We start from the raw sequence: 24,650 nt of genomic DNA on the forward strand, positions 1-24,650 counted from the left end.
TGGTCATTACCACACAAGCTACTGATGGAGTTTGTGAAATTGGTCAACATGTTCCCCCTGCATTAAGATAGCGACAATACTGCCTCACCATTTCATTCCTGCAAAGCACAGCGGGATGTCTTGAGGTTGGGATAGGCAGCACCCAAATTCAAGTCTTCCCTTTTCCCCATCTTTATTTGAACGGGGAGGAGTTGCCCTCTCAGTCACGATATGAAGGAGCCGTCCCTTTAAGACATGCCTTGAACAAACTTCCAGTGTGGTTTGACTTTGAGCCCCTCCCTGAATCGGCTTGCGGCCAGTAAATTGTGTGTGTAGCGAGAGCTGCCTGCCTGCTGTGTGAGAAGGGAATATCCAGCAGGAATTTCTCATGTTGGCTGGGTCTGTGCGACCTGGCCCCATTTAGCATGTATCCCCGTTCCTTATGTGTTGAGGATTATCCTGCATTGACTCCCCCCTCCCCAACCCACATACCAATGCAGTGTCTCTCTCTGCTCGAACCACTAATCATTTTCAACCGGCTGTAATCAACCAGATGGGGCTGTTAAATCTCACCAAAGGAGAGGTTTGATTTTTGCTCGCCCTCCCAATTGAGTGAGTGTTAGAGGAGCCAGGAACCGGGAATTAAATGCTGTCAGAGTGTGTGTGGGAGGAGAGTCCCAGGCTGCTGGAAGTGGAGCATTGGAGTATGGCGCTGCCCAATGTACAGGTCTCCAGGGACAAGCTGGTCTGTGCCATCTGCCTGGACCTGTTCAAGAGCCCAGTGACCATCCCGTGCGGTCACAGTTTCTGCCTGGGCTGCATCGAGCAGACCTGGGACCAGCAGTTCAACGGGAGAGCCTCCAGCTGCCCCCAGTGCAGGGAGAGTTTCAGCCCCAGACCCAGCCTGCACAGGAACATCATGGTCTGTGACATCGTGGATGAGTTCCTCAGGTGCGGGGCTCACAGTGCTGCTGACCCCCGGCCTCTGCTGGCTCCAGGGGATGTGCCCTGTGATTTCTGTAGCGGTGCCCAGCTCCGCGCTGCCAAGTCGTGCCTGGTGTGCCTGGCGTCGTACTGTGAGGACCACCTGAAGCCACACCGGGAGAGCCCAGCCTTCCAGGACCACCCCCTGACCGAGCCGGCCCGGGATATCCAGGAACGCAAATGTAAAGTCCACAGGAAACACCTGGAGCTCTTCTGCAGGAGCGACAAGGCTTTCATCTGCTGCGTGTGTACCACCAGCGAGCACCGCACACACCAGGTGGTCCCGCTAGAAGAGGAGGTACACAGCAGGAAGGTACAACCACCACCACCCCTGGCGCGCACACACACACACACTGGCCTATTGTGGGCTGGGATCTGAAAGGCCAGGGCTCATCACACAATCCCTGCAAAAGTGAGGACAGCAGATGCTGGAAACCAGAGTCTAGATTAGAGTGGTGCTGGAAAAGTACAGCAGGTCAGGCAGCATCCGAGGAGCAGGAAAATCGATGTTTCGGGGCATCAGGAATACAGGCAGGGAGCCTGCAGAGTGGAGAGATAAGTGGGGTGGGGTGGGGGGGGGGATGGTGGGAGAAGGTAACAAAGTGCGATAGGTCAGAAAGGAAGGTGGAGTGGATAGGTGGGAAGGGAGATTGACAGGTGGGACAGGTCATGGGGACAGTACCGAGCTGGAAGGTTACAACTGGGATGAGGTGGTGGGGGGGGAGGGGATTTGAGGAAACTGTTGAAGTCCACATTGATGCCCTGGGGTTGAAGTGTTCCGAGGTGGAAGATGAGGCGTTCTTCCTCCAGGCGTCTGGTGGTGAGGGAGCGGCGGGGAAGGAGGCCCAGGACCTCCATGTCCTCGGCAGAGTGGGAGGGGGAGTTGAAATGTTGGGCCACGGGGCGGTTTGGTTGATTGGTGCGGGTGTCCCGGAGATGTTCCCTAAAGCGCTCTGCTAGGAGGCGTCCAGTCTCCCCAATGTAGAGGAGACCACATCGGGAGCAACGGATACAATAAATGATATTGGTGGATGTGCAGGTAAAACTTTGATGGATGTGGAAGGCTCCTTTAGGGCCTTGGTTGGAGGTGAGGGAGAAGGTGTGGGCACAGGTTTTGCAGTTCCTGTGGTGGCAGGGGAAGGTGCCAAGATGGGAGGGTGGGTGGATTGTTGGGGGGCGTGAACCTGACCAGGTAGTCTACACTGGGGAGATTGGACACCTTCTCGCAGAGCCATTCAGGGAACATCTCCGGGACACCCGCACCAATCAACCACACAGTCCTGTGGCCCACCATTTCAACTCCCCCTCCCACTCTGCCGAGGACATGCAGGTTCTGGGCCTCCTCCATCCCCACCCCCACTCACCTATTGTACTCTTTGCTACCTTCTCCCCAGCCGCACCCTCCTCCCCCCCCCCCCCCCCCATTTATCTCCACTCTGCCTCTATTCCTGATGAAGGGCTTCTGCCTGAAATGTTGATTTTCCTGCTCCTTGGATGCTGCCTGACCTGCTGTGCTTTTCCAGCACCACTCTGATCTAAACAGAATCCCTGCAGGCCATTCAGCCCATAAAGTCCACACACCTCCTCAGACTATCTCACCAAGACCCACCCCCCTTCCTGAGCCCTGTATTTCCCATGGCTAACCCACCTAGGCTGCACTATGGGCAATTTAATATGGCCAATTCACCCTGACCTGCACATCTTTGGATTGTGGGGCTATGATTGTGGTACAAAGCTGTATTGAAATGTTACCTTGATAAATGACAGTGGCAATGCCTCCTCTTGCTGTAATACAACTCAGAAACTTTCATAATAATAGAAAAATGGTGCAGGGTTAAGGGGTGACGTCAGGGAGTTTCACTTAGTGAACTGCCCCTTCAGAGAGTTGGCGTAGAGATATCAGACCAAATGGCCTTCCTTTTACATAGTAACCATTATGTGACTCTGTGGTTTGTAAGTTTTCAATTGTGAACATGGCTTTGGTTCATTTGAAAATTAACAGTAGCGCAAATGCCAGAAATCTAAAGTTTATTTTCAAAAAAAGGTGCACTGAATCTGTCAGCATCTGTGGAGAGAGAAACAGAATTAACATTTCAGGTCTTTGTGATGGAAGGTCACGCACAAGAAAAGTGAACTCTGTTTTGTATACAGTATTGGGGAACGCCACTAAAATATAATTTAGAGAAACAAGGAATAGGTTTCTGCTTGTATGCTCCCTCCTGGTGAAACTGTGACATTTACTTCTGTGATTGTACTGGCTCTCACACCATTTGGTCACTTTTTTTTCTCAGAAAGAGCTTTATCTCATGGATCTTGAGACAGAGAAACAGCTGCAGGGGACACTGCAGGAGATCGGAACGCTGCAGGAAAGCATCGACTCAATCACGGTCAGTTGATTACTCAGTGCTCTGGCCAATGAAGGCAAACGTGCCAAATCGCTTCTTCACCCATCCAGGACCTCAACAAGTTTCCCATTCACACATGCAAGGAGTCGCCAGTTAGGTGTAGGAATATCGCTGAAGCCAATACACTGACTGATTGTTGAGTGAAAGTGTGGTTTATGCTTTTTGTTTCCAGTGTACTTCTGGTAGAGCTCCATTGGGCACTAAAGGATGTCATTGTTGTCTGTGATTTATCAACAGTTCATACTGTCTACCACAGCATTGTAACTACGCTTAGGTTCAGCTGTGAGATGAAGTGGATGAGGTGGGTACACTTACAACCTTTAAAAGAAATCTAAAGATGTGCAGGTTAGGCGAATTGGCCGAGCTAAACTGCCCATAGTGTTCAGCAATGTGTAGGTTAGTTGTATTAGTCAGGGGTAAATATAGGGTAATAGGGAAATGGGTTTGGGTGGGTGACTCTTCGGAGGGTTGTTGTGGACTTGTTGGGCCAAATGGCCTGTTTCCAAACTGTAGGGGTTCTATAATTCTATGAAATGTGGAAAGGTTTGGGGATATGGGCCAAACGCAGGCAAATGGGACTAGTTCAGTTTCAGAAATCCATTTGCCCTGAATAAGTTGGGCCAAAGGGCCTGTTTCCTTGCTGTATGACAGAGTGTTGGAATTTTTCAATCCTGGTTTCTGTTCCCTCCAAGTGATTAGGAGAAAGTGAGGACTGCACATGCTGGAGATCAGAGTCAAAACGTGTGGTGCTGGAAAAGTACAGCAGGTCAGGCACCATCAGAGAAGCAGGACAGTCGACGTTTCGAGCATAGGCTTTTCATCAGGAATTCTGACGAAGATCCTGTGCTTGAAATGCTGACTCCCCTGCTCCTCGGATGCTGCCTGACCGGTTGTGCTGTTCCAGCACCACACTCCTCCATGTGATTGCCAATCACAGGATTGCACCAAACGAAGCTCCAGTTGTCCAGCTTTGCTGTAACAAGTTGTGAGCTTCTATCACTAATATGCGACCTCTGTGACTGTGTCAGGCAGCCTTATCAAAGCATCTTTTTCAGGTAGAAGGTGGTGGAAATACAGATCACTTTGCCATGAATGCTGCAGGTTAATTGGAGCTCTCAGAGTAGAGATTGCTAGAGCTTTGTTAGATGAGGTTACCGAGTGATAGGAAGCTAAGGGATGTGAAGATATAGGTCATTGAATTGAATGATGGTGCAGGTATTGAGGGACTGGAGGTGTCTACCTGTTACTCTATATGTAGGATTCAAGAATCCCAGTTTTTCCCAATCTTCTGAAATCAGCCTTTCATTCTCCAATCACACAATGGGCTGAGTCTCAAGTATTTTTGGAAAAGGGTCAGTTTTGGTAGATTAGCGAGCTTTCTAACCACATAGAGTCATAGAGATGTACAGCACAGGAACAGACCCTTCGGTCCAACTTGCCCATGACAACCAGATATCCCAACCTAATTTAGTCCGTTTGCCAGCATTTAGCCCATATCGCTCTAATCCCTTCCTATTCATGTACCCATCCAGATGCCTTTCAAATGTTGTAATTGTACCAGCCTTCACCACTTCGTTTGGCAGCTCATTCCATACATGTACCACCTCTGCGTGAAAAAGTTGCTCCTCAGATCTCTTTTATATCTTTCCCCCTCACCTTAAACCTACACTGAATAGTTCTGGACTCCCCTACCCTGGGGAAAAGACCTTGGCTCTTTATCCTATCCATGCCCCTCATGATTTTATAAACCTCTAAGGTCACACCTCAGCCTCCGAAGCTCCAGGGAAAACAGCCCCAGCCTATTTAGCCTCTCTCTGTAGCTCAAACCCTCCAAACCCAGCAATATCCTTGTAAAGTTTTTCTGAACCCTTTCAAGATTCATAATATTTTTCCTAAAGCAGGGATACCAGAACTGAAGGGAGTATTCCAAAAATGGCCTAACTAATGTTCTCTTATCAAACTACATCTTACCAAACTGGACTCGTTAACCCCCTACTCCCACCCCAGTGATGCTTTTGTCACTCAATTCTAGCCCTGTTGTTCCCAGATGTTCCCAGAACATTTTGCTACTGCTGGGATCCCTGAGAATGGCTGGCATCCCGGGTGCTGGTGCCATCTCTAAAACAGCATTATGCCCTGAGGTGAGAATTGTCCGCAGAGCTGCCCTGCACAGTTCCTGACTTCTTGCCCAGATGTAACAGACGGAAAATTGGTCAGGGACATAGAGTTCCTGCTGGTTGGGGGGGCGGTGGACACCCCCCACCCCAGAGTGGAGGTTACAACACCAGACTGTGCCAGCTCTGGCCTGAGGCTGTCATCCTGGTCAGTGCAGTTTGGTGTAATCTGGGAAGAAGGTCAATGACCCTTTCCACTCCACCAACCTAAGTGCCACCATCTTCTCTCTCAGACCTCATACTCAGGCTATCTTTGATTTTAAAAAGCCACTCCCACTAAAGATTGACCACTCTCTCCATTGCCTGCAGCGTCTTTCCCACTCAATCTCACGTCCTGTGCACTGCTCATTCACACGGGACAGCTCTCCACCTGCACCAGACGTAAAGGCTGTGCCACCTCCTGTCATCCTGCTTAACACCTTTCTCATTCCAGGAGGAGAGTAGCCCCCAAATGGGACAGAAAGAGTCAAGCTGGGGGAGTGCTCCCTGACATTCAGCCAGAGAGGGGGTAACCCTGACATTCAGCCAGAGAGGGGGTAACCCTGACATTCCGCCAGAGAGGGGGTAACCCTGACATTCAGCCAGAGAGGGGGTAACCCTGACATTCAGTTCCTGAGATTTTGTGGAGAGCACCATGACTGACCACCCAGAGTAGCTGGCTGACTGTATCCAAATCCCTGGACTAACCTCGGAGGCTATTCCTATCTTACTGTGCTCTTGACTGAAGGTATCCCCTTTGAGTTGCCTGAGGACTGCTGGCAATCCCTGGCATTGTGTCTGTACTAAACGGTGAGCCTAGTGTTCCTGCCTGAGGGGCAAGGCACAGAAAGGCAAGGTTGGGATGTTGTGAGCATCCAGCAAGACTTAAAGTGAGTGCGGGAGTGCAAAGACAGTGAGTGAAGAGCCTGGCGCAGCAGGCTGGTCCATTTTAGGAGCTGATAGCATGTTCCTGAGCTCACAGTATCCTTGCTGTAGCTTCACAAAGTGACCTTACGCCTTGAAGTGCAGCATTATAGGATCCTGAGATGTACCATGAGGGTTTGAGTCTTAGAATCCCAACAGTGTGGAAGCAGGTGATTCAGCCCATTAAGTCCATACTAATTTCCCCCTCCCCACCGCAATTCCACCGCCAAAGAGCATCTCGACCTGAACCACCCTATCCCTGTAACCCTGCATTTTCCACGGCCAATTCACTGGACCGACACATCTTTGGATTGTGGAAGGAAACCAGAGCACCTGGAGGAAACCCACCTGGAGGATACAGGGAGAATGTGCAAATTCCACACAGGCTGGAACTAAACCCGGGTCCCTGGCACTGTGAGGCAGCAGTGCTAACCACTGAGCCACCGTGCCGTCCCTTACTGGAGGCTAGCACATGACAATGCCCTTGAATGTGGGATATGGTGTGGCCGTTTCCCATGTATCGAGTCCTGAGGAGTTAGTGCCCGACGCCCACCATGGAGGCCTTTGGAGGGTGTGGTGAGCTGAAAGTGTCCAGAAACTGCTCTGACTTTGACCTGGAGAATTCTCTGCCTCTGGTTTGCTCTGTGAGTACAGTAAGATTTGTATGAATGAGGTGAGATGTGCAATTTTATAGTTGCATCAAGCAATAAATGCCCTGAATAGGCAACTCACCGTTCTGTGCAGGTATAAGGCCTCAATGCTGGGAGTTACTAAGAGCACATTGCGAGTTATTCCCAATGTCAGGCTAGGCTTTGCTGGTCTTCCCATTGGATTCTGCCACATTTCACATCTTTGCCCACATCATTCAGGCCCCATACAATTCCACCTGTTGCTGTTCACTGGGACAACTTAATTAAATGGTCAGCCCTTGTAACAGATCAGGTGCCTCTATGACCAAGATGTATTCTTGACTTACTCCCAGTCAACTTGGCTTTGAGATGTTTTATTTGAATTTCTATCAGACAAAAGTGAGTAAGAAGGGTTTACTTAACCCTGTGTTCTCTGGAGAAACTGCATAATGTTGATAGAAAAGTCATTTGTGTTCCTGGTTGCATATATGTTCTCTGGTCTGTGTTGTGTATTCCTAGTTGCACAGGTGTCTTCCTGTATCTGTGTTCCTGAAACTTCTTTGCGCTATCAAAATCTTACATCTTTTTAAAGTCCTCTACTCAGCCCCCTTTCTCAAGTTGAGAGCTGGGAATTGGTGGCACTGGGAGTTTGGATTGGGTGTCGCTGGGTGAGGCCGGGGGATTGGGTGTCGCTGGGTGAGGCCGGGGGATTGGGTATTGCTGTGTGAGGCCGGGGGGGGATTGGGTGTCGCTGGGTGAGGCCAGGGGGATTGGGTATTGCTGGGTGAGGCCAGGGGGATTGGGTGTCGCTGGGTGAGGCCGGGGGGGGATCGGGTATTGCTGTGTGAGGCCGGGGGGGGGGATTGGGTGTCGCTGGGTGAGGCCAGGGGGATTGGGTATTGCTGGGTGAGGCCAGGGGGATTGGGTGTCGCTGGGTGAGGCCAAGGGGATTGGGTGTCGCTGGGTGAGGCTGGGGGGGATTGGGTGTCGCTGGGTGAGGCCAGGGGGATTGGGTGTCGCTGGGTGAGGCCAGGGGGATTGGGTGTCGCTGGGTGAGGCCGGGGGGATCGGGTGTCGCTGGGTGAGTCTAGAGGGATCGGGTGTCGGTGGGTGAGGCCGGGGGGATCGGGTGTCGGTGGGTGAGGCCGGGGGGGATCGGGTGTCGCTGGGTGAGGCCGGGGGAGGATCGGGTGTTGCTCGTTGAGGCCGGGGGGATCGGGTGTCGCTGGGTGAGGCCGGGGGGGATCGGGTGTCGCTGGGTGAGGCCAGAGGGATTGGGTGTCGCTGGGTGAGGCCGGGGGGATTGGGTGTCGCTGGGTGAGGCCGGGGGGATTGGGTGTCGCTGGGTGAGGCCAGGGGGGATCGGGTGTCGCTGGGTGAGGCCAGGGGGATTGGGTGTCGCTGGTTGAGGCCGGGGGGGATCGGGTGTCGCTGGGTGAGGCCGGGGAATTGGGTGTCGCTGGGTGAGGCCGGGGGGGATTGGGTGTCGCTGGGTGAGGCCAGGGGGATTGGAGGAATTGTTGCTTGGTGCACAAGGCAAGGAGTTGGTTTAAAACTCGTTCTGATCTCATTCCAGACAACAGCACAGCAAGTGGAATTGGAAATCACCAACAAATTTTCTGCCATGACTGCAGCCATCGAGGAGGCCCTGAAAGTGGTGATTGGTTTAATTGAGTGGGAACGGCAGACTCTCCTGAACCAGGGTAACTGCATCAGGGCTCAGCTGGAGCAGAGGTGCCGTGAACTCCGTGAGAAGAAGCTGCAGTTGGAGATTCTAGCCAATAAGCATGACAGTTTCAGATTTGTGCAGGTAAACTCATTCATCACCATTCGCCCATGTGCAGCACAATGGTTACACATTTAGTTCACTCACAAGAGTTTCGAACATATTTTAAAGCCCTTTTATTCAATTTAACAATGTAACCAGCAATATAATACATAGTCTGTCATCACAAAGCTTGACGCTGTCCTGATTTGGAAATATGCCACCATTCCTTCACTGTCGCTAGGTCAAAATGCCTAATGGCATTGTGGGTGCACACACACCACAGTAGTTCAAGAAAGTAGCTCAGCAGCCAGGGTTTCCAGGACAGGCAATGAATGCTGGCCCAGCCTGTGAAGCCGATATCCCACGAATTGATAAAACAAAAAAGTAATTTAAGAGCAGGAGAATTCTCTCTGATGTCCTGGCCAATATTTATCCCTCCACCAATTTCATGAATTGATTATTGGTCATTACCATGTTGCTGTTTGTGGGATTGCTGGACACAAATTGGCTGCTGCTTTTCTGGCACTTCAAAAATACTTCATTGACGACAAGGCCCTTTGGGATGTTCTGCGGTTGTAAAAGGTGCTGTATGAATGCAACTTCTTCATTCTCCCGGTTCTGTGTTTTCTCCTCAGGAATCCCTTTGTTTCAGTTCATCCTCTCAGGTCTCCGAGGTCCCGAAGTTAAAGACCGATCTACGTTCCAAACTGGCACGTGCCAGTGAAGCTGCCACTGAACTTTCCACCCAGGTGAAGGAGTGTCTTCGCCGAGCTATGAAACGCAAACTGAAGAGCACGGAGGTCAGAGGTCAGTGAATCTCAGAACAGGTCTGTTTGGAGAATGGAATCTACCCACCACACAACCACCCCCCCCCCCCCCTCCCCTTCCTCCATGCTCCCAATTCAGGAAATGTTGGTGAAATGTTTGGAGGGCGGGAGGTGTTGGTTACGATTAGAAGGTTGGTACAGAAGAGCCAACAATGACAGATAGCGAAAGATCGCAATCATTCTGCCCCTTGCTCATCATAAGTTATGATGTGGGGGTGCAGGTGTTGGACTGGGGTGTACAAGTTAAACATCACACAACACCAGGTTATAGTCCAACAGGTTTATTTGGAAGCAATAGTTTTCAGAGCACTGTTTGTTCATCAGGTAGCTGATGAAGGAGCAGTACTCTGAAAGCTTGTACTTCCAAATAAACCTATTGGACTATAACCTGGTGTTGTGTGATCTTTAACTTTATCATAAGATACATCACACTCCAAGAACATGTAGTCTCTGGAAGGGATGAAACACCTTTTTAAAAAGCAAGGCCTATTTGAGGTAAAAGCAAGCTGAGAAATTCCTCTTTGAACCTTATCTAGCCAACTGAGACTGGACCAGGAGATTACTCTGGGACGTGATCATTTGATGTAGCTCCTTTCTTTTGTGTGGGGGATCCCTGTCCAGGATTCACTTGAACAACGTTTCTGCTCACCCGTTGCCATGGGACAACATTGCCCACAAGCTAATGGTGCACTGGTGGAGGTCATGTGATGACACCCCCAAAATGTACCAATCGCAGTTAGAAACCCTCCTTCTGCTTGTTTTGAAACCATCCAGATCTTGGGTTTTCCCAGGCAATAATTCCAAGTAAGCAGTTTCTGGCAATTTCTCCTTGCTCCAGTTCTGCTGTGTATTAATTAATTAACCTTACCATCCTGTTAAAACCTTGTCCACTTCTATGAACTCTGCCTCATCTTACCCCCTTTCAAGGATGAAGTGTCCCAGCTACTTCAGCCTTTCCTCATAAATCAATCCATTAAGAGTTGGAGGGAACACCTCTCTTGACTGTTCTCCTCCTCCTTGTCACATGATGATTCCTGGGACACATTTAAATGGAGGAAGTAATGCTTAATATCCTTCACTTTGCAGCTTTAGTTGAAAAAGAAACAGTGAAAAACAGAAATAGCTGTACAGACAGAGCCTACTTAGACTCGTTCAAATACCTTTTTATGACCTGGGCATGTCACAACCAATAAAATGCTTGTAAAATGTAGTTTTAGAAATTCGATGACACTGTTTTACAGATACAAAATGGCTGCCAGAGTATCCAGTATAGCGGATGGTGGGAGCACACACATTCTGAGAGGAAAGTGAATCAACAGGCAGTCTTGGCCTCAAAACAGGAAGTTGTCAACTTTGGTACATTCTGGGGTGTCATCACATGACCTCTTGTCTCCATCTGCCCTAGCCCAATGCTTCCAGCACTGTTCCACCTGACATGATCAGCCTTGTGGGAAATTCTGTCCCATGGCAATGGGTGAGCAGAAACTTTGTTACAAGATTGTCATAGTTGAGGTGATGGCCTAGTAGTATTATCACTGGACTGTTAATCCAGAGACTCAGGAATGTTCTGGGCACCTGGGTTCAAATGGTGGATGGTGGAATTTGAATACAGCTCAAAAACAAGGGATTAAGAGTCTAATAATGATCATGAATCCATTGTTTATAGGAAAGTCCATCTAGTTCACTAATGTCCTTTAGAGAATGAAATTGCCATCCAACCTGGTCTGGCCTACAGCAGTGTGATTGACCCTGAATTACCCTCTGGGCAATTAGGGACTGGTAGTAAATGCTGGCCTAGATGCCTTCATCCTGTGAATGAATAATCAAAAAATTATAATGCCTCTTGTTTATAAATTAACACAGAACACGGCAGTCTTCAAAGAGAATTTTAAAAAAATTCTCAATTTTTTAATTGCCCCCGACACTTGCCTGTAGCAGTGCCTCAAATTTTATTTCCAGGAGAATCGAGTGCACTACGTTGCAGAAGATTATCATTGGTGATTTTTCTGTTGAGCCCCAGAAACATTGACCAGGACAACAGTTGACACTAAAATAGCTGATATCGTGGACATTGAGGAAGGTTATCAGAAATTATAGCTGAAACATGTGTTGCTGGAAAAGCGCAGCAGGTCAGGCAGCATCCAAGGAGCAGGAGAATCGACATTTTGGGCATAAGCCCTTCTTCAGAAACTACAGCAGGGTCTTGATCAGCTGGGGAAGTGGGCCAGGAAATGGCAAATGGAGTTTCATATAGATAAGTGTGAGGGTTTGCATTTTGGAAAGTCAAATCAAGGTAAAAGTTTCATGGTGAATGGTAGGGCCTTGAGGAGTGTAGTGGAACAGAGGGACCTTGGAGTTCAGGTGCACGGTTCTCTGAGAGTGGAGTCACATGTAGACAGCAGTGATGAAGGCTTTTGGCACATTTAGTAAGGGCATTAAGTATAGAAGTTGGGAAGTTATATTGCAGTTGTACAGGATGTTGGTGAGGCCTTATTGGAATATTGTGTTCAGTTTTGGTCACCTTGCTATAAGAAGGATGTTATTAAACTGGAAAGAGTGCAGAAAAAATTTAAAAGCATGTTGCCAAGACTCAAGGGTCTGAGTTATAGGGAGAGGTTGGACAAGCTAGGATATTTTAGTTTATGTGGGAGACTGAGGGGTGATCTTATACACCCCTATAAGATCATGAGAGTCATGGATAGGGTGAATGCGCTCAGTGTTTTTCCCAGGGTTGGGGAATCTAGGATGAGAGGGCATCAGTTTAAGGTTAGAGGGGAAAGAATAGCAATTTTTTTAAGCAGAGAGTGGTATGTGTATGGAATGAGCTGCCAATGGATGTAGTTGAAGTGGGTACATTAACAACATTTAAAAGTCATTTGGACAAATACATGGACAGGGAAGGTTTAGAAGGATATGGGCCAAGTGCAGGGAAATGGGGTTAGCGTGGATGGACATTTTGGTCGGCTTGGACCAGTTTGGGCCAAAGGACCTGTCTCTGTGCTGTAGGACTCTATTACTCTATAACAAGAGAACACTCCTGTTCTTACACACCTCTATGCAATCTTATATTTCCACTGGAGGAGGGCAGGTGGCACCTTGGTTTACCCAGTGTCCTACGGAGTTGAGTACTACCCCATTACTGGGAGTGCCAGCTGTGTTCACGATTGTGGATTGAAGCTTGAACAAGACAAAGCTGCCTCAGGCCCTGAATTAAGGATCCCCAATACACAAATAAACTCCACTCTTCCATCCCTTTTGTCATGTACAGGCCATGAGAAAACTGCTGAATTATCAGATGTGTCTCCACAAACCTCTCAGCATCCCCCAGAGGCCAAGATTCGGAAAGGGCTTCGCCAATGTGAGTACCTCTTACAGCTTGAACCAATCAGAGAGCTTGTGCACCTCCTTTAGGAGATAGACCCAGGCCATGGCAATCTCTCTGAAACCTTTTCCTGTTAATGGGCCAGATATTTAAGTTCCTGATCAGCTAATTGAAAGTTTTTTTTCACAACTTCAGGGCATCCCAAAAGCCTTTGCAGCTATAGGGATTATAATGAGGTCAGCCAGTCCATCTGATTTCCGAATAGCACAGTGAACATTCAATTCCTCAGGTACCTCCTATTGTCAGTAAAGTATTATTCACAATCGCGCTAAGTGCTGTGTCAGCTTTATAAATTCAGGTTTAAAAATTTTTATGTAGACAAAGAAGTTATACACAATAGAATGAATAAATGTAAGAATGTTCAATGTGCTATTCAGAATATGATGGAATGGTTCTACCATGTATCCATTTTACCTTCAGTCTGACCCCACTCCCAAATGGCTGCTTGGAACACCTTGTAAAATACTGCAAGACACCCACCCCACTCTGAATACAATAAATACAAATAAATTTTAAAAATTGAAGAACTTGAATCTCTGCCATGTCTTCTGGAAGTCTCGACACTCTAAAGTGCTTTACAACCATCTTTAAAATGGAGTGACAGCTGTAATGGAGAGAATGCAGTAGCCATTTTGTACACAGCAAGCGCCTATAACCAACAGTGTGGTAAATAACCAGTCTGTTTCAGATGATGTTCGTTGAGGCACAGATATTTGCCAGGGCATCAGGCTAGAGGTTCCCTTCTCTCCTTTGAATAGCAGCAAGGGCATATTTTACACCCCATCCGAGGGAGTCGAGTGTTAACGGTTCATTCAGAATTGGCACCTCCAACAGCACTCCTTCAGCGGGACTTGGAACCTCAACTGAGATTTTGAATGAAAGACTCTCTGGAAACAAGCACCCACACAATCTTCTGACCCATAAACGCGAGCATTTCCTTCAGGTAAAAGTGACTTACTTCTGCAAATATTGGATCGACTTATAGGACATGCTTGCCAAGAAACATTTTAAAAAGGGTTACGTAATAAAAAAATTGATTTATTCAAAGAACAATACAGCACAGGAATAGGCCCTTTGTCCCTCCGAGGCTGCGCCAATACATTTTGCCCTTCCAAACTAAAACTGTCTTCACTTACAGGATCCGTATCTCTCCGTATGCTTCCTGTTCATGTATTTGTCCAGGTGTTTCCGCCATCTCCTCTGGCAGTGCGTTCCAGGAATTCACCACCCTTTCGGGGAAAACCTGCCTTGCATATCTATTTTAAACATTGCCCCCCCACCCCCTCGCACCTTGAACCTGTGTCCCCTGGTAGTTGACCCTTCCATCCTGGGGAAAAAGCCCCATACCTTCCACTCTATCCATGCCATTCACAATCTGATCAACTTCCATCAGGCCACCCCTCAACCTACTGGATTCCAGTGAAAACAAACCCAGTCTATCCAACCTTTCACCAGAGCTAAAACCCATACCTAGGCAGCATCTTGGTTCACAGGCCTTTTAAATGATTTCTCCCATGTGATCTCCTGCATACATATTCTTCTGTATGCTGATCAACTCTCAGTTATAAAGGATAGATTTCATCAATGTCCATTACATCAAGGATGAAGGATCTGAGGAAGAATGCAACCTTTAAGCAGGCCAGAATTTTCCATAACGTGAATAGCTCTCTCTCTGTCAATGTCGGCAAAACTAAAGATCTGACCATTGACTTCAGAAGGAAAGGCGGAAAACATGGCCCCATCCACATCAATTGAGCTGAGGTGGAGAGGGTGAAAAGTTCCTCAGGGTGACGTCATGTGCTAATCTTCCCATGTAGATGTGAAGCCACAACAATATCACTCCCTCAAGTGGCTCAGGAAATTCAGCATGTCCATAAGGACCCTCACCAACTTCTACAGCTGCACTATTGAAAGCATGCTGTCTGGGTGCATAATGGTGTGGTATGGCAACTGCTGTACCCAGGACCATAAGAAAATACAGAAGGTGGTGTGCACAGCCCAGACCATCATAGAAGCCAACCTCCCATCCATGGACTCCACTTACATGGCTCGCAGGCACGGAAAGGCTGCCAACATCTGATGACTGGATTCTCTCGCCTCCAATAATGCTGATCTTGTTAACATGGATCTCACCTCGTTGCATAGCCTGTGCAGTGTAACCTGTATGAATCTATCTAAGTCTCTTTGCTTACTATGAGCTGTCTGTGCTGTTGAACAAAGCTTTTCACTGTACTTTGGTACACGTGACAATAAACAATCAATCGATCAATCATTTCATAAAACTTCTTGCAAAAATGGCTTGCTTCACAGTGGCTCCTTACCTCTGAGAGGTTTGTTCTCTTCATATGCCCCATCCTGCATTGCTGTCAAAAGCTATTGTCTTTACATGAACCAGTTCACCAGCTCTTATGCATTGGGGTCCACTAACTGGTCCATTAGCGGGAAAAAGGTAAGCTTTCAAATGATTAGCTAGTTCATTCAGATCAGTTAAACATGTCCTGGTCATCCTTGCAGCCAAATATTAAATACTGCAGGCTCCAACTCATAACAGATCTTGCAGTGATATGTTAAAAAGTAAGAAACACATTGCCCACCCTCTCCTGCTAGGCCATACTCAGCTCGCTGGAGGCAGTGGGAGGAATTTCATGGGATACACAACAGCACAAACCTTTTACCAGCATCTGTCTACATTGAATCCTTTACTCTGATTGGCAATCCTCCATTCCTGAAGAAGAGATTATGCCCAAAATGTCGATTCTTCAGCTCCTTGGATGCTGCCTAGCCTGCTGTGTTTTTCCAGGACCACATTTTTCAACTCTGCTCTCCAGCATCTGCAGTCCTCACTTTCTCCTAATCCTCCATACCTCCACCCTAAAGACAAAGTTACCTCTACCCCACCCTCCGCATTTCTAATTGCCTAGTCTCTGAATTAAGGGATCTTTGTGAGACCCTTAAGGCAAAGAAAAACGGTAGCACAGTGGGCTCAGTGGTTAGCACTGCTGCCTAACAGCACCAGAGACCCAGGTTTGATTCCACCCTCAGGCGAGTGTCTGTGTGGAGTTTGCACATTCTCCCCGTGTCTGCGTGGGTTTCCTCCGGGTGCTCCGGTTTCCTCCCACACTCCAAAGATGTGCAGGTCAGGTGGATTGGCCATGCTAAATTGTCCATAGTGTTCTGGGATGTGCAGACTAGGTGGGTTAGCCATGGGAAATGCAGGGTTACAGGGATAGGGTGGAGGGGTGGATTGCTCTTCAGAAGGCCAGTGTAGACCCGATGGGCCAAATGGCTTACTTCCATGTTGTAGGGATTCTATGAAAACCCATAATTGTTGATGGCCCTTCTGGAGGCCACAACAAGCTTACACTGATGGAAATAAAGGAGTGCACTTCCCCAGACCGGGAATCTGTGTCCTTCGCTTTGGGATGTTTCTGTCATTATGTTATGAAATAGGCCCTCAACTTTGTAGTGATCGGGATCTCATGGAAACGCCAGCAATGTTCGGGGAGGTTCTGCCTGTTTCATTAAAGGTACCCCTGTCCATGTAGAATCTCTCCAGTGTGCCAGCGCACACTTGCTGTTGTCACAAAGATCTCCCAAGCTGTGGTATGGTTATGTGATAGCTAGATATTGCTTTAGATTGCCCCCTAAAGCCAGTTACACAGACAATCTCACTGCTGTTTAAATTTACCTTTCAGTTCCAGCATCATTGGATGGTGCCGTTAGTCCTCCACGGAACATCTCCCGGGTTGGTTCCTCCAAGAGGCACTGCAGGTAACTTTATTATTTCTGTTTATTTCTTTCTATTGCTTTCAGGCAATTTATTAAAAATGCAATTGAATTTCGATAATGTGTCATCAGTGAAGTTTGGGTTTATTATTTCTCCAGCTGTGTTCTCTCTGGTGTAAGGTATCATGGGTTTCTGGTTGTCTTGTTCCCATCTGCTCAAGGCCTTGACCAATGGAACTCACACCCTGTCACCTGTCCTTGACCAACCTGTTGCCTTTTATCTTCAATGGTTTCCTAGTGTGATGGAGATAGTAGGTGGGGAATTATGGTTTTGAGGGATGGGAAAGGAAACTTTTGACCAGTTGTAGGGACCAGTTGTGGGCGGCACGGTGGCACAGTGGTTAGCACTGCTGCCTCACAGCGCCAGAGACCCGGGTTCAATTCCCGCCTCAGGAATTGTGTGGAGTTTGCACATTCTCCCCGTGTCTGCTGAGGTTTCCTCCGGGTGCTCCGGTTTCCTCCCACACTCCAAAGATGTGCAGGTTAGGAGAATTGGCCATGCTAAATTGCCCGTAGTGTTAGGTAAGGGGTAGATGTAGACATAGGGGTATGGGTGGGTTGCGCTTCAGCGGGGCGGTGTGGACTTGTTGGGCCGAAGGGCCTGTTTCCACACTGTCAGTAATCTAATCTAATCTAATCTAATAAAGAGGGAGCAGTTGTTATCTCAGGAATGTTTGATGGGGCAGAGTAGAGGGTATGTCATCTTTATTTCAAAAGAATTAAAGGAAATTTGTTTTGAGTTCAAAGGATTCGAGGGACCTTTAAATTCTAATGAGTCATGGAGACTTTACTGTTCTGCTTAAAAAGAATAGAGTGAGCTTTATTCTGGATATAACCAGGTACCGTCTCTATCCCAGGATTATCTGATGGGTCAGTGTGCAGGGGACTTGACCACTCTGTTTACCCCTCGCTTAAAAGAGTAGAGAGGGAGTGATAAAGGAGAGGGGAGAAAAGAGAGGATCAGGAGGGAGGAATATATGGGGGTCAGGGATAGTGTGAAAAGGACAATATGGCGAAGGCAATGGATGGTGAGAAGGGGAGGGGGAACTCAAGAGTGTGAGGTAGTTGATAGGAGCGAGGAACAGTCGAGATGTGAATTCCTCTCACATCAGAAGCAGAAAATCTAAGCCAGTTTCCTTGCAAAATGCTGTGTTACAACACACACACTCTTACACAGTCCATTATGTACATCATGGGACATGGTCCAAAACCCCCCTCTAAGGAAAATGGAAGAAAACAAGAAAAAGAATAGCAAAGAAGATGATAAGGAGCGATTGAAGCAGAATAGGTGGCAGGCAGGCAGAAAGATGACTGAGAGGCACTGACCATTCTTTGTATCGAATTTGCACTGAACCATACCATCAACTGAGCTGCACTTATTGTGCAAGTCAGACAGAAAATTCAATTGCCTCAAGGATTACTCCTGACTTTAATGACATCTCTTTACAGAGTCTGTTCCTCATTATTTTTGGACAACTGTCTCTCCCAGTTTTTTTTTGCAGCATTTAGGGGAGTCCATGTGTGTGCATATTCTTACAGTGTGAACAGCGCCCTGTATAATATTATGTTTGCACCATATTGTGCCATATTGTGTCTGGCTGACCATCCTCAATTGTTGTCTGCTAAATTCTTGGCAAACTCAGGACACTTTAGGATGTGCCTGTTACGACCCAACAAATTAGGTGACCTGACAGAAATCGACAGGTGTCTAGATTAGAGTGGTGCTGGAAAAGCACAGCAGGTCAGGCAGTATCCGAAGAGCAGGAAAATCGATGTTTCAGGCAAAAGCCCTTCATCAGGAATAGAGGCAGGGTGCCTGCAGAGTGGAGAGATAAATAAGAGGGGGTGGGGGTAGTGAGAAAGTAACATAGAGTACAATAGGTGAATGGGGGTGGGGATGGAGGTGATAGGTCAGAGAGGAGGGTGGAGTGGATAGGTGGAAAGGAAGATAGGACAGGTCATGATGGCGGTGCTGAGCTGGAAGGCTGGAGCTGGGGTGAGGTGGGGGGAGAGGAAATGAGGAAACTGTTGAAGTCCACATTGATGCCCTGGGGTTAGTGTTCCGAGGCAGAAGATGAGGCGTTCTTCCTCCAGGCGTCAGATGGTGAGGGAGCGGTGGTGGAGGAGGCCCAGGACCTGCATGTCCTCGGCAGAGTGGGAGGGGGAGTTAAAATGTTAGGCCACAGGGCGGTGGGGTTGATTGGTGCGGGTGTCCCAGAGATGTTCCCTAAAGTGCTCTGCTAGGAGGCGTCCAGTCTCCCCAATGTAGAGGAGACCACATCAGGAGCAACAGATAGAATAAATGACATTTGTGGAAGTGCAGGTGAAACTTTGATGGATGTGGAATTATGGAAGATGGACTGTTCTATGTAGCTAACAAAGAGACAGGCATAGCTGGGCCCCATATGGATGCCCATCGCTACTGATAGGTGACTGGTCAATTTCTCGGGACAATGCCTTGACCAAACACAGTCAACTTGCTGTGTTTAAAATTTATACAAACCCTGACAATTAACTGTCAATCATCATCAGCCTACTCCATGGCAATGTCTCTATCAATCACTTTCGAACCAATCACCACTCTCTTCTTATATAGTACTAATGTTATTTTTCCCATAAAAGTGGCATAATTTTGTGATAAAGTTTTTTCAGAAATACTGAAGTAATTTCTAACAATAATAATAAAAACTAGGCTCAACTAAAATGCCATCGTATTTCTCTCTTTTAGATGCCTCAAAGCTGATTTTTGATCCAAAGGAATTAAATGAAAACTCCCACTTGGTCCAGTTGGGCACAGAGAGAATAAAACTAACCAGAGCCATGGCACAGACAAGAGCAGCTGCTGAAGTTGGAGAGTTGCTGACCAGTTTAAACAGCTGTCACCATTTTACTGCAGGGATTGCCTTTTCACAAGCCTCCAAGTTGCCTGTGCTGACCAGGCACTTACAACTGTGTAAACCAGAAAAGCTACAAGAGTATTCATTCCTTGAGGAGGAAAGTTTTGGGTGGGAGTTGAGAACCTGTCCTGGTGTTCGGTCATCAATCTCACCCACCCACTTTCCTCCCAGTAGCCGGGTGAGTGAGTTGTTGTGTGCTTTACTGCCCATCTGGCAGACTTAGATGGAATCTAAGTTACCATGTTAGGTATATAACGGGACTGTGGTTTATCCAAGTGGCACCTTGTCAATTTACAGAGTGATGTGCACGATGAATCTGGAGCTGTCTTTAAAACTCACTGTGCTGTGCATTTTGCCTGTCTGGGTCAGACTCATTTATAAGTACTTGGAAGCTCAGGGAGCAAGAGGCAGTTTGGAATTTCTTAAAGCTGCAATTGTTTCTCAGCTGTGTCTTTGTACATGTGTTCTGAAGGCATCAGCTCAACTCAAAAATGGTCATTTTGTGAGTGAGTGTGAGTGTGAGTGTGAGTGTGAGTGTGAGTGTGAGTGTGAGTGTGAGTGTGTAGTGTAGGTTGAGTGTGTGTGCAGTGTAGGTTGAGTGTGTGTGCACGCATGCGTGCCTGGACATCAAATGCTACTTGGCTATTTCACCATGGATGGTACCGCACCAAACCTGGTAACAGCCAATGAAAACAGACATTCACCTTAACAAAAGGTTGCTATGCAGCTAGGAGGAGCTGGTTCCCAGTCTGATCAACCTCACATTAAGGAATGATCCTTGAGCTGTGGTCGAGAATACTTCAATACTTATTAGATCTTCCCATTATGAGTCTTGCATTAGAGTGATAGAATCCCTACAGTGCAAAAGAAGGCCGTTTGGCCCATTGAACCCACACCAACCCTCCAAAGTGCATACCACCCAGGCCTGTATAACCCTGAATATCCCATGGCCATTACATCTAACCTGCACATCTTTAGACTGCGGGAGAAAACTGATGCACCCAAAGGTAACCCACGCAGACACCAGGAGGACGTGCAAACTCTACACAGACAGTCGCCTGAGGGTGGAATCAAACCTGGGTCCTTGGTGCTGTGAGGCAGCAGTGCTAACCACTGAGCTGCCATGCCAGCCCCAGCAGCCAAGCTCATTGTAACTTGAAGTCTTTGATGTGAATCATTTGAGCTTCCTAAGCCAGATGAGCTGCCATGGTTGCAGAAGCTAACGCAGGCAGTAAGGGCTGGGTGGTAAATCCTGGCCTTGCCAGTGAGACACACATCCAGGAGTGATGCGAAGCCTATTGAGGCCTGAGTCATTGTACTCCTTCGAACAAAAACAAAATCCTGGGGATGATGGAAATCTGAAACAGACACAGAATGCTGGGCAAACTCAACAGGTCTGGCAGTATCTGTGGAGAGAGAGAGAGAGAGACATGGTTTTGAGTCTGGTATGACTTCTGCATAATGTCTGAAACTCTCTGTGTATTCCTCAGTGCTGTCCTTGATTTGTGACAGTGCCCAAATGCTCTTTGTTCTGTCTGGCTATTTTACTTACGGAGCCCGCACTGTTAATCGAAGGAGTGCTCGTGAGGCAGCCCATATGCACATTGGGTGGATTTTAGACAGGTTTGGAGGTGGAGGATTTTTAATTGGGCAAGAGGGTGGGGTTTAGGATCCCACTGTACATTCAGGTCAGGAAAAGCCATTTGGCCCATTCAGCCCACACCAACCTCCAAAGAGCACCCTACCTGTGTAACCTTGAATTTCCCACAGCCAATTCACCTAACCTGCACATCTTTCGACTGTGGGAGGAAACCCACGCAGACACTGGGAGAATGTGCAAATGATAGTCACTCGAGGCTGGATTTGAACCTGGGTCCCTGGTGCTGTGAACCACCTCGATGCCATTTGAGGACCTTAGATGGCCAATGCATGACCACTTATGGCCCTCATTCCCAATGTCACTGGTATTCAGCCATGATGTGTGTTTGTTTGCTGGCTTCCAAGGGAGATGGGTCATCAGTGGCACATATGCAGGGACCAGCAATCGGGTGGTAGCCTTTCAGAGCCATGTCCCTGGCCTTCCCACTGATTCTCTACAGCTCAACCAATACTTTCTTCCTCATGACCACACCCTGACTCAACTAAGGGCTGGGCCCCTCATTGATTCTTGGCCTCAGCTGAGTTAATTATTTCCACCATTGCTCCTGGTGACACTGCTTTCAATGGAGAGCTGTTGGCTGGCAGCATTCAGAGAAGCAGATGAGATTCCTGTCTCCCCACAGCTACTTGATCCATTGATAGCCACTTAAATGCCAGATTGTCCCTTAATACAACTTATCTTCCCCATAGGAGGCGATATGAAGCTTTCACTGTCCAGACCCCTACCACCTGCATCTAATTCTGCCTTCTACATGCAAATAGAGCAAGTCTCAAATCATTCCTCACAGGAATCATTGTGCCAATTTTCTATGTCATTGCAATGACAGGTAAGAATGAGCACCCTTCCTGAGAATAGCCCATTCATCGAAGTGAGCAATGGGGAGTGGGAGGGCAGAGGGGAACACTGTCAGCCATTCCCGGTTCACAATCTTGATGGACACAGCCTCAAGACAGGACCCAAGCCTTTGACAAATTTTCTCCACTCCTGTCAATTACTGGAAATGTAATTTCTACCATCTTCAGTGCCTTGAATGCTAATTTTTTTGTACTTTATTCTCTTCCAGTTACATATATAACATATTTTAACATTTGCTCCAGCTCTAAGAATTACTACTTGAGCCTACAACAGTTTCTGTTGTTTATTGAACAGATCTGAAAACATTAATTAAACCTCGCTTCCTACATTCCAATTATAGAAGAAATGTACTATAAATGGATATTTATATAAAATACACTTTGTTACACTCCTCCACAAATAAATGAGATTTAGATCAATAAAATCTGCTTATATGGTCCATTGTGTGTGATGTGGTTCTGAAATTATCCACCGAATGATTAGACCTTACATAACTCCAAATGCTGTCCTGAATATTGTCTCCAGGTGGGTTTTGTGTTCATAAGTTCCGGAATGTTCACCTACCAAGGCAGACAAACAGACTCAAGACTTAACAGTCAGTAAATTCTTGCTTGAGACAAGATCATTTAAAGATGGGAGACAACATTTTGTCTGTTCAGTGAACCTATTTACTCTTTGAACAAATCTCCAAGGTATTTATGGTAGTTTGTCAGGAAAAAACATGTTTCAGAAATGATTTGGGAGAGGAAAGTGACACATTATATTTGAGTCAGAAAAAACATGTAACTACATGCAGCAACCTCTAACTGTTTCAGAAATAAAGATTATATTCTTCAGGTGATTGATCAATTTTGAGAGTGAGAAGAGATGGGGTGTGCAGTTACAATGAAGATGAGGGGTCAGTGAGGCCATTTTGTCTTCTCATACATCAGGAACAAGAAGATTCTGGAGAGGGACAATGCAGAGGTTGAAAAATTACTTGACCATTTACTCAGTGAACATCTTATTGAGATCAGAGCTCACCATCCATGTTAATTTTGATTGCATCAGCATCACCTCTGCCTCACAGCCAGCACATTGGAAAGGGAATGAATATGTAAACATTGTTAATTCCTGCTTCACATTCAAAAATTATGTCTTGTACAAAGTGACAGTTTGTCAATTGGTCATAGGGGTTCCGTCATCTAACTAAAATAAACATCAAGACAACATTATATTAAATCTTGCTCTCATGTTCAGCTTATAATGCAGTTTGAGAAACTCAAAAATGTTTTCATTCTCTACGATAAAATCAATACAGACTGAAAGATGACTGCTCAGATGTGTGGGGGATTTAGATCAATAAAATCTATGCATATGCTCTTTTATAGAGTCATACAGTATGGAAACAGATCCTTTGGTCCAACCAATCCATTCTGAACATAATCGTAACTAAATGAGTCTCACCTGCCTGTTTCTGACCCGTGTCCTTCCAAACCTTTCCTATTCATGGACTTATCCAAATGTCTTTTAAATGTTGCAATAGTACCCACATCCACCACTTCCACAGGAAGTTCATTCCACATGCGAACCACTCTTTCTGTAAAACATTTGCCCCATTTTAAATCTCTCTCCTCTTAAAAATGTGCTCCCTAGTCTTGAAATCTTCTATTCCAGGGAAAAGACAATGTCCATTAACTCTATCTATACCCCTCGTTATTTTATAAACTTCGACCAGGTCACCTCTTAATCTCTGATGCTCCAGTGAACAAGTCCCAGCCTATCCAGCCTCTCTTTATGTGTGATGTGGTTCTGAAGTTACATGTCAAATGATTACACCTTATATAACTCCAAATGCTGACCTAATATTGACTTCAGGTTGGCTTTGTGTGCATAGGTGTGGGAAAACCAGGCCTAAGGTGGAATAATTAACTGTCAGTAAATCCCTGCTCCAGACAAGACCATTTAAAGATGTTGAGCTGTTCAATTCTGCTTCCCCCTTTAGTTAGATTATGGTTAATCTGCACCCTAACCTTATTAATAGTTTCACATCCCTTAATATTCATGACCTAATAACAATCAACACAGCCTTCATGGCGAGAGTTTTGCAGACTTTTGAGAATTTCTGTGTGACTAAGTGTTTACTGATTTCCGCACCATTATTGAACCTAGCTCCAATGTTAAAGTCAGTTTTCCTTTTCCCTGATTTCCTCGCCAGAGAAAAAAAAGTTTATCTACCCTACCAAACCTTTTTAAAGAAATCATTTTAAACACCTTAGTTAGATCACTCTTTAATATTCCCGATCCGAGGGAGTACAAGCATGCGTTGTTCTACTTCTCTCGGGCGATAGTTGCTTGGCAGTACAAAACTGGAATATTGTCAGAAAAAGACATCTTGTTGAAGCTTTACATCTTGTACAAT

General features: G+C 46.8%; 1 protein-coding gene across 3 annotated transcripts; it reads left to right on the forward strand.

Annotated features, from left to right (window-relative positions):
* Positions 1 to 293: 293 nt before the first annotated feature.
* Positions 294 to 22,680, forward strand: LOC140463831 (E3 ubiquitin/ISG15 ligase TRIM25-like). 3 transcript variants are annotated; one of them, XM_072558207.1, is made up of 7 exons: positions 295 to 1,276; positions 3,255 to 3,350; positions 8,651 to 8,884; positions 9,478 to 9,649; positions 12,932 to 13,027; positions 16,747 to 16,822; positions 19,566 to 22,680. In XM_072558207.1, the coding sequence occupies exons 1-7, from the start codon at positions 626 to 628 to the stop codon at positions 19,585 to 19,587; spliced, it is 1,347 nt and encodes a 448-aa protein (XP_072414308.1). In that variant the 5' UTR covers positions 295 to 625; the 3' UTR covers positions 19,588 to 22,680. The 3 variants fall into 3 exon arrangements, with proteins under 3 accessions (XP_072414310.1, XP_072414308.1, XP_072414309.1); XM_072558208.1 differs by having other exon boundaries at positions 297 to 1,276; positions 12,938 to 13,027; positions 19,566 to 22,679; XM_072558209.1 differs by lacking the exon at positions 12,932 to 13,027 and having other exon boundaries at positions 294 to 1,276.
* The last annotated feature ends 1,970 nt before the right edge of the window (positions 22,681 to 24,650 follow it).

This window comes from Chiloscyllium punctatum, chromosome 39, assembly GCF_047496795.1.
Source record: "Chiloscyllium punctatum isolate Juve2018m chromosome 39, sChiPun1.3, whole genome shotgun sequence".
NCBI classification, from domain to species: domain Eukaryota; kingdom Metazoa; phylum Chordata; class Chondrichthyes; order Orectolobiformes; family Hemiscylliidae; genus Chiloscyllium; species Chiloscyllium punctatum.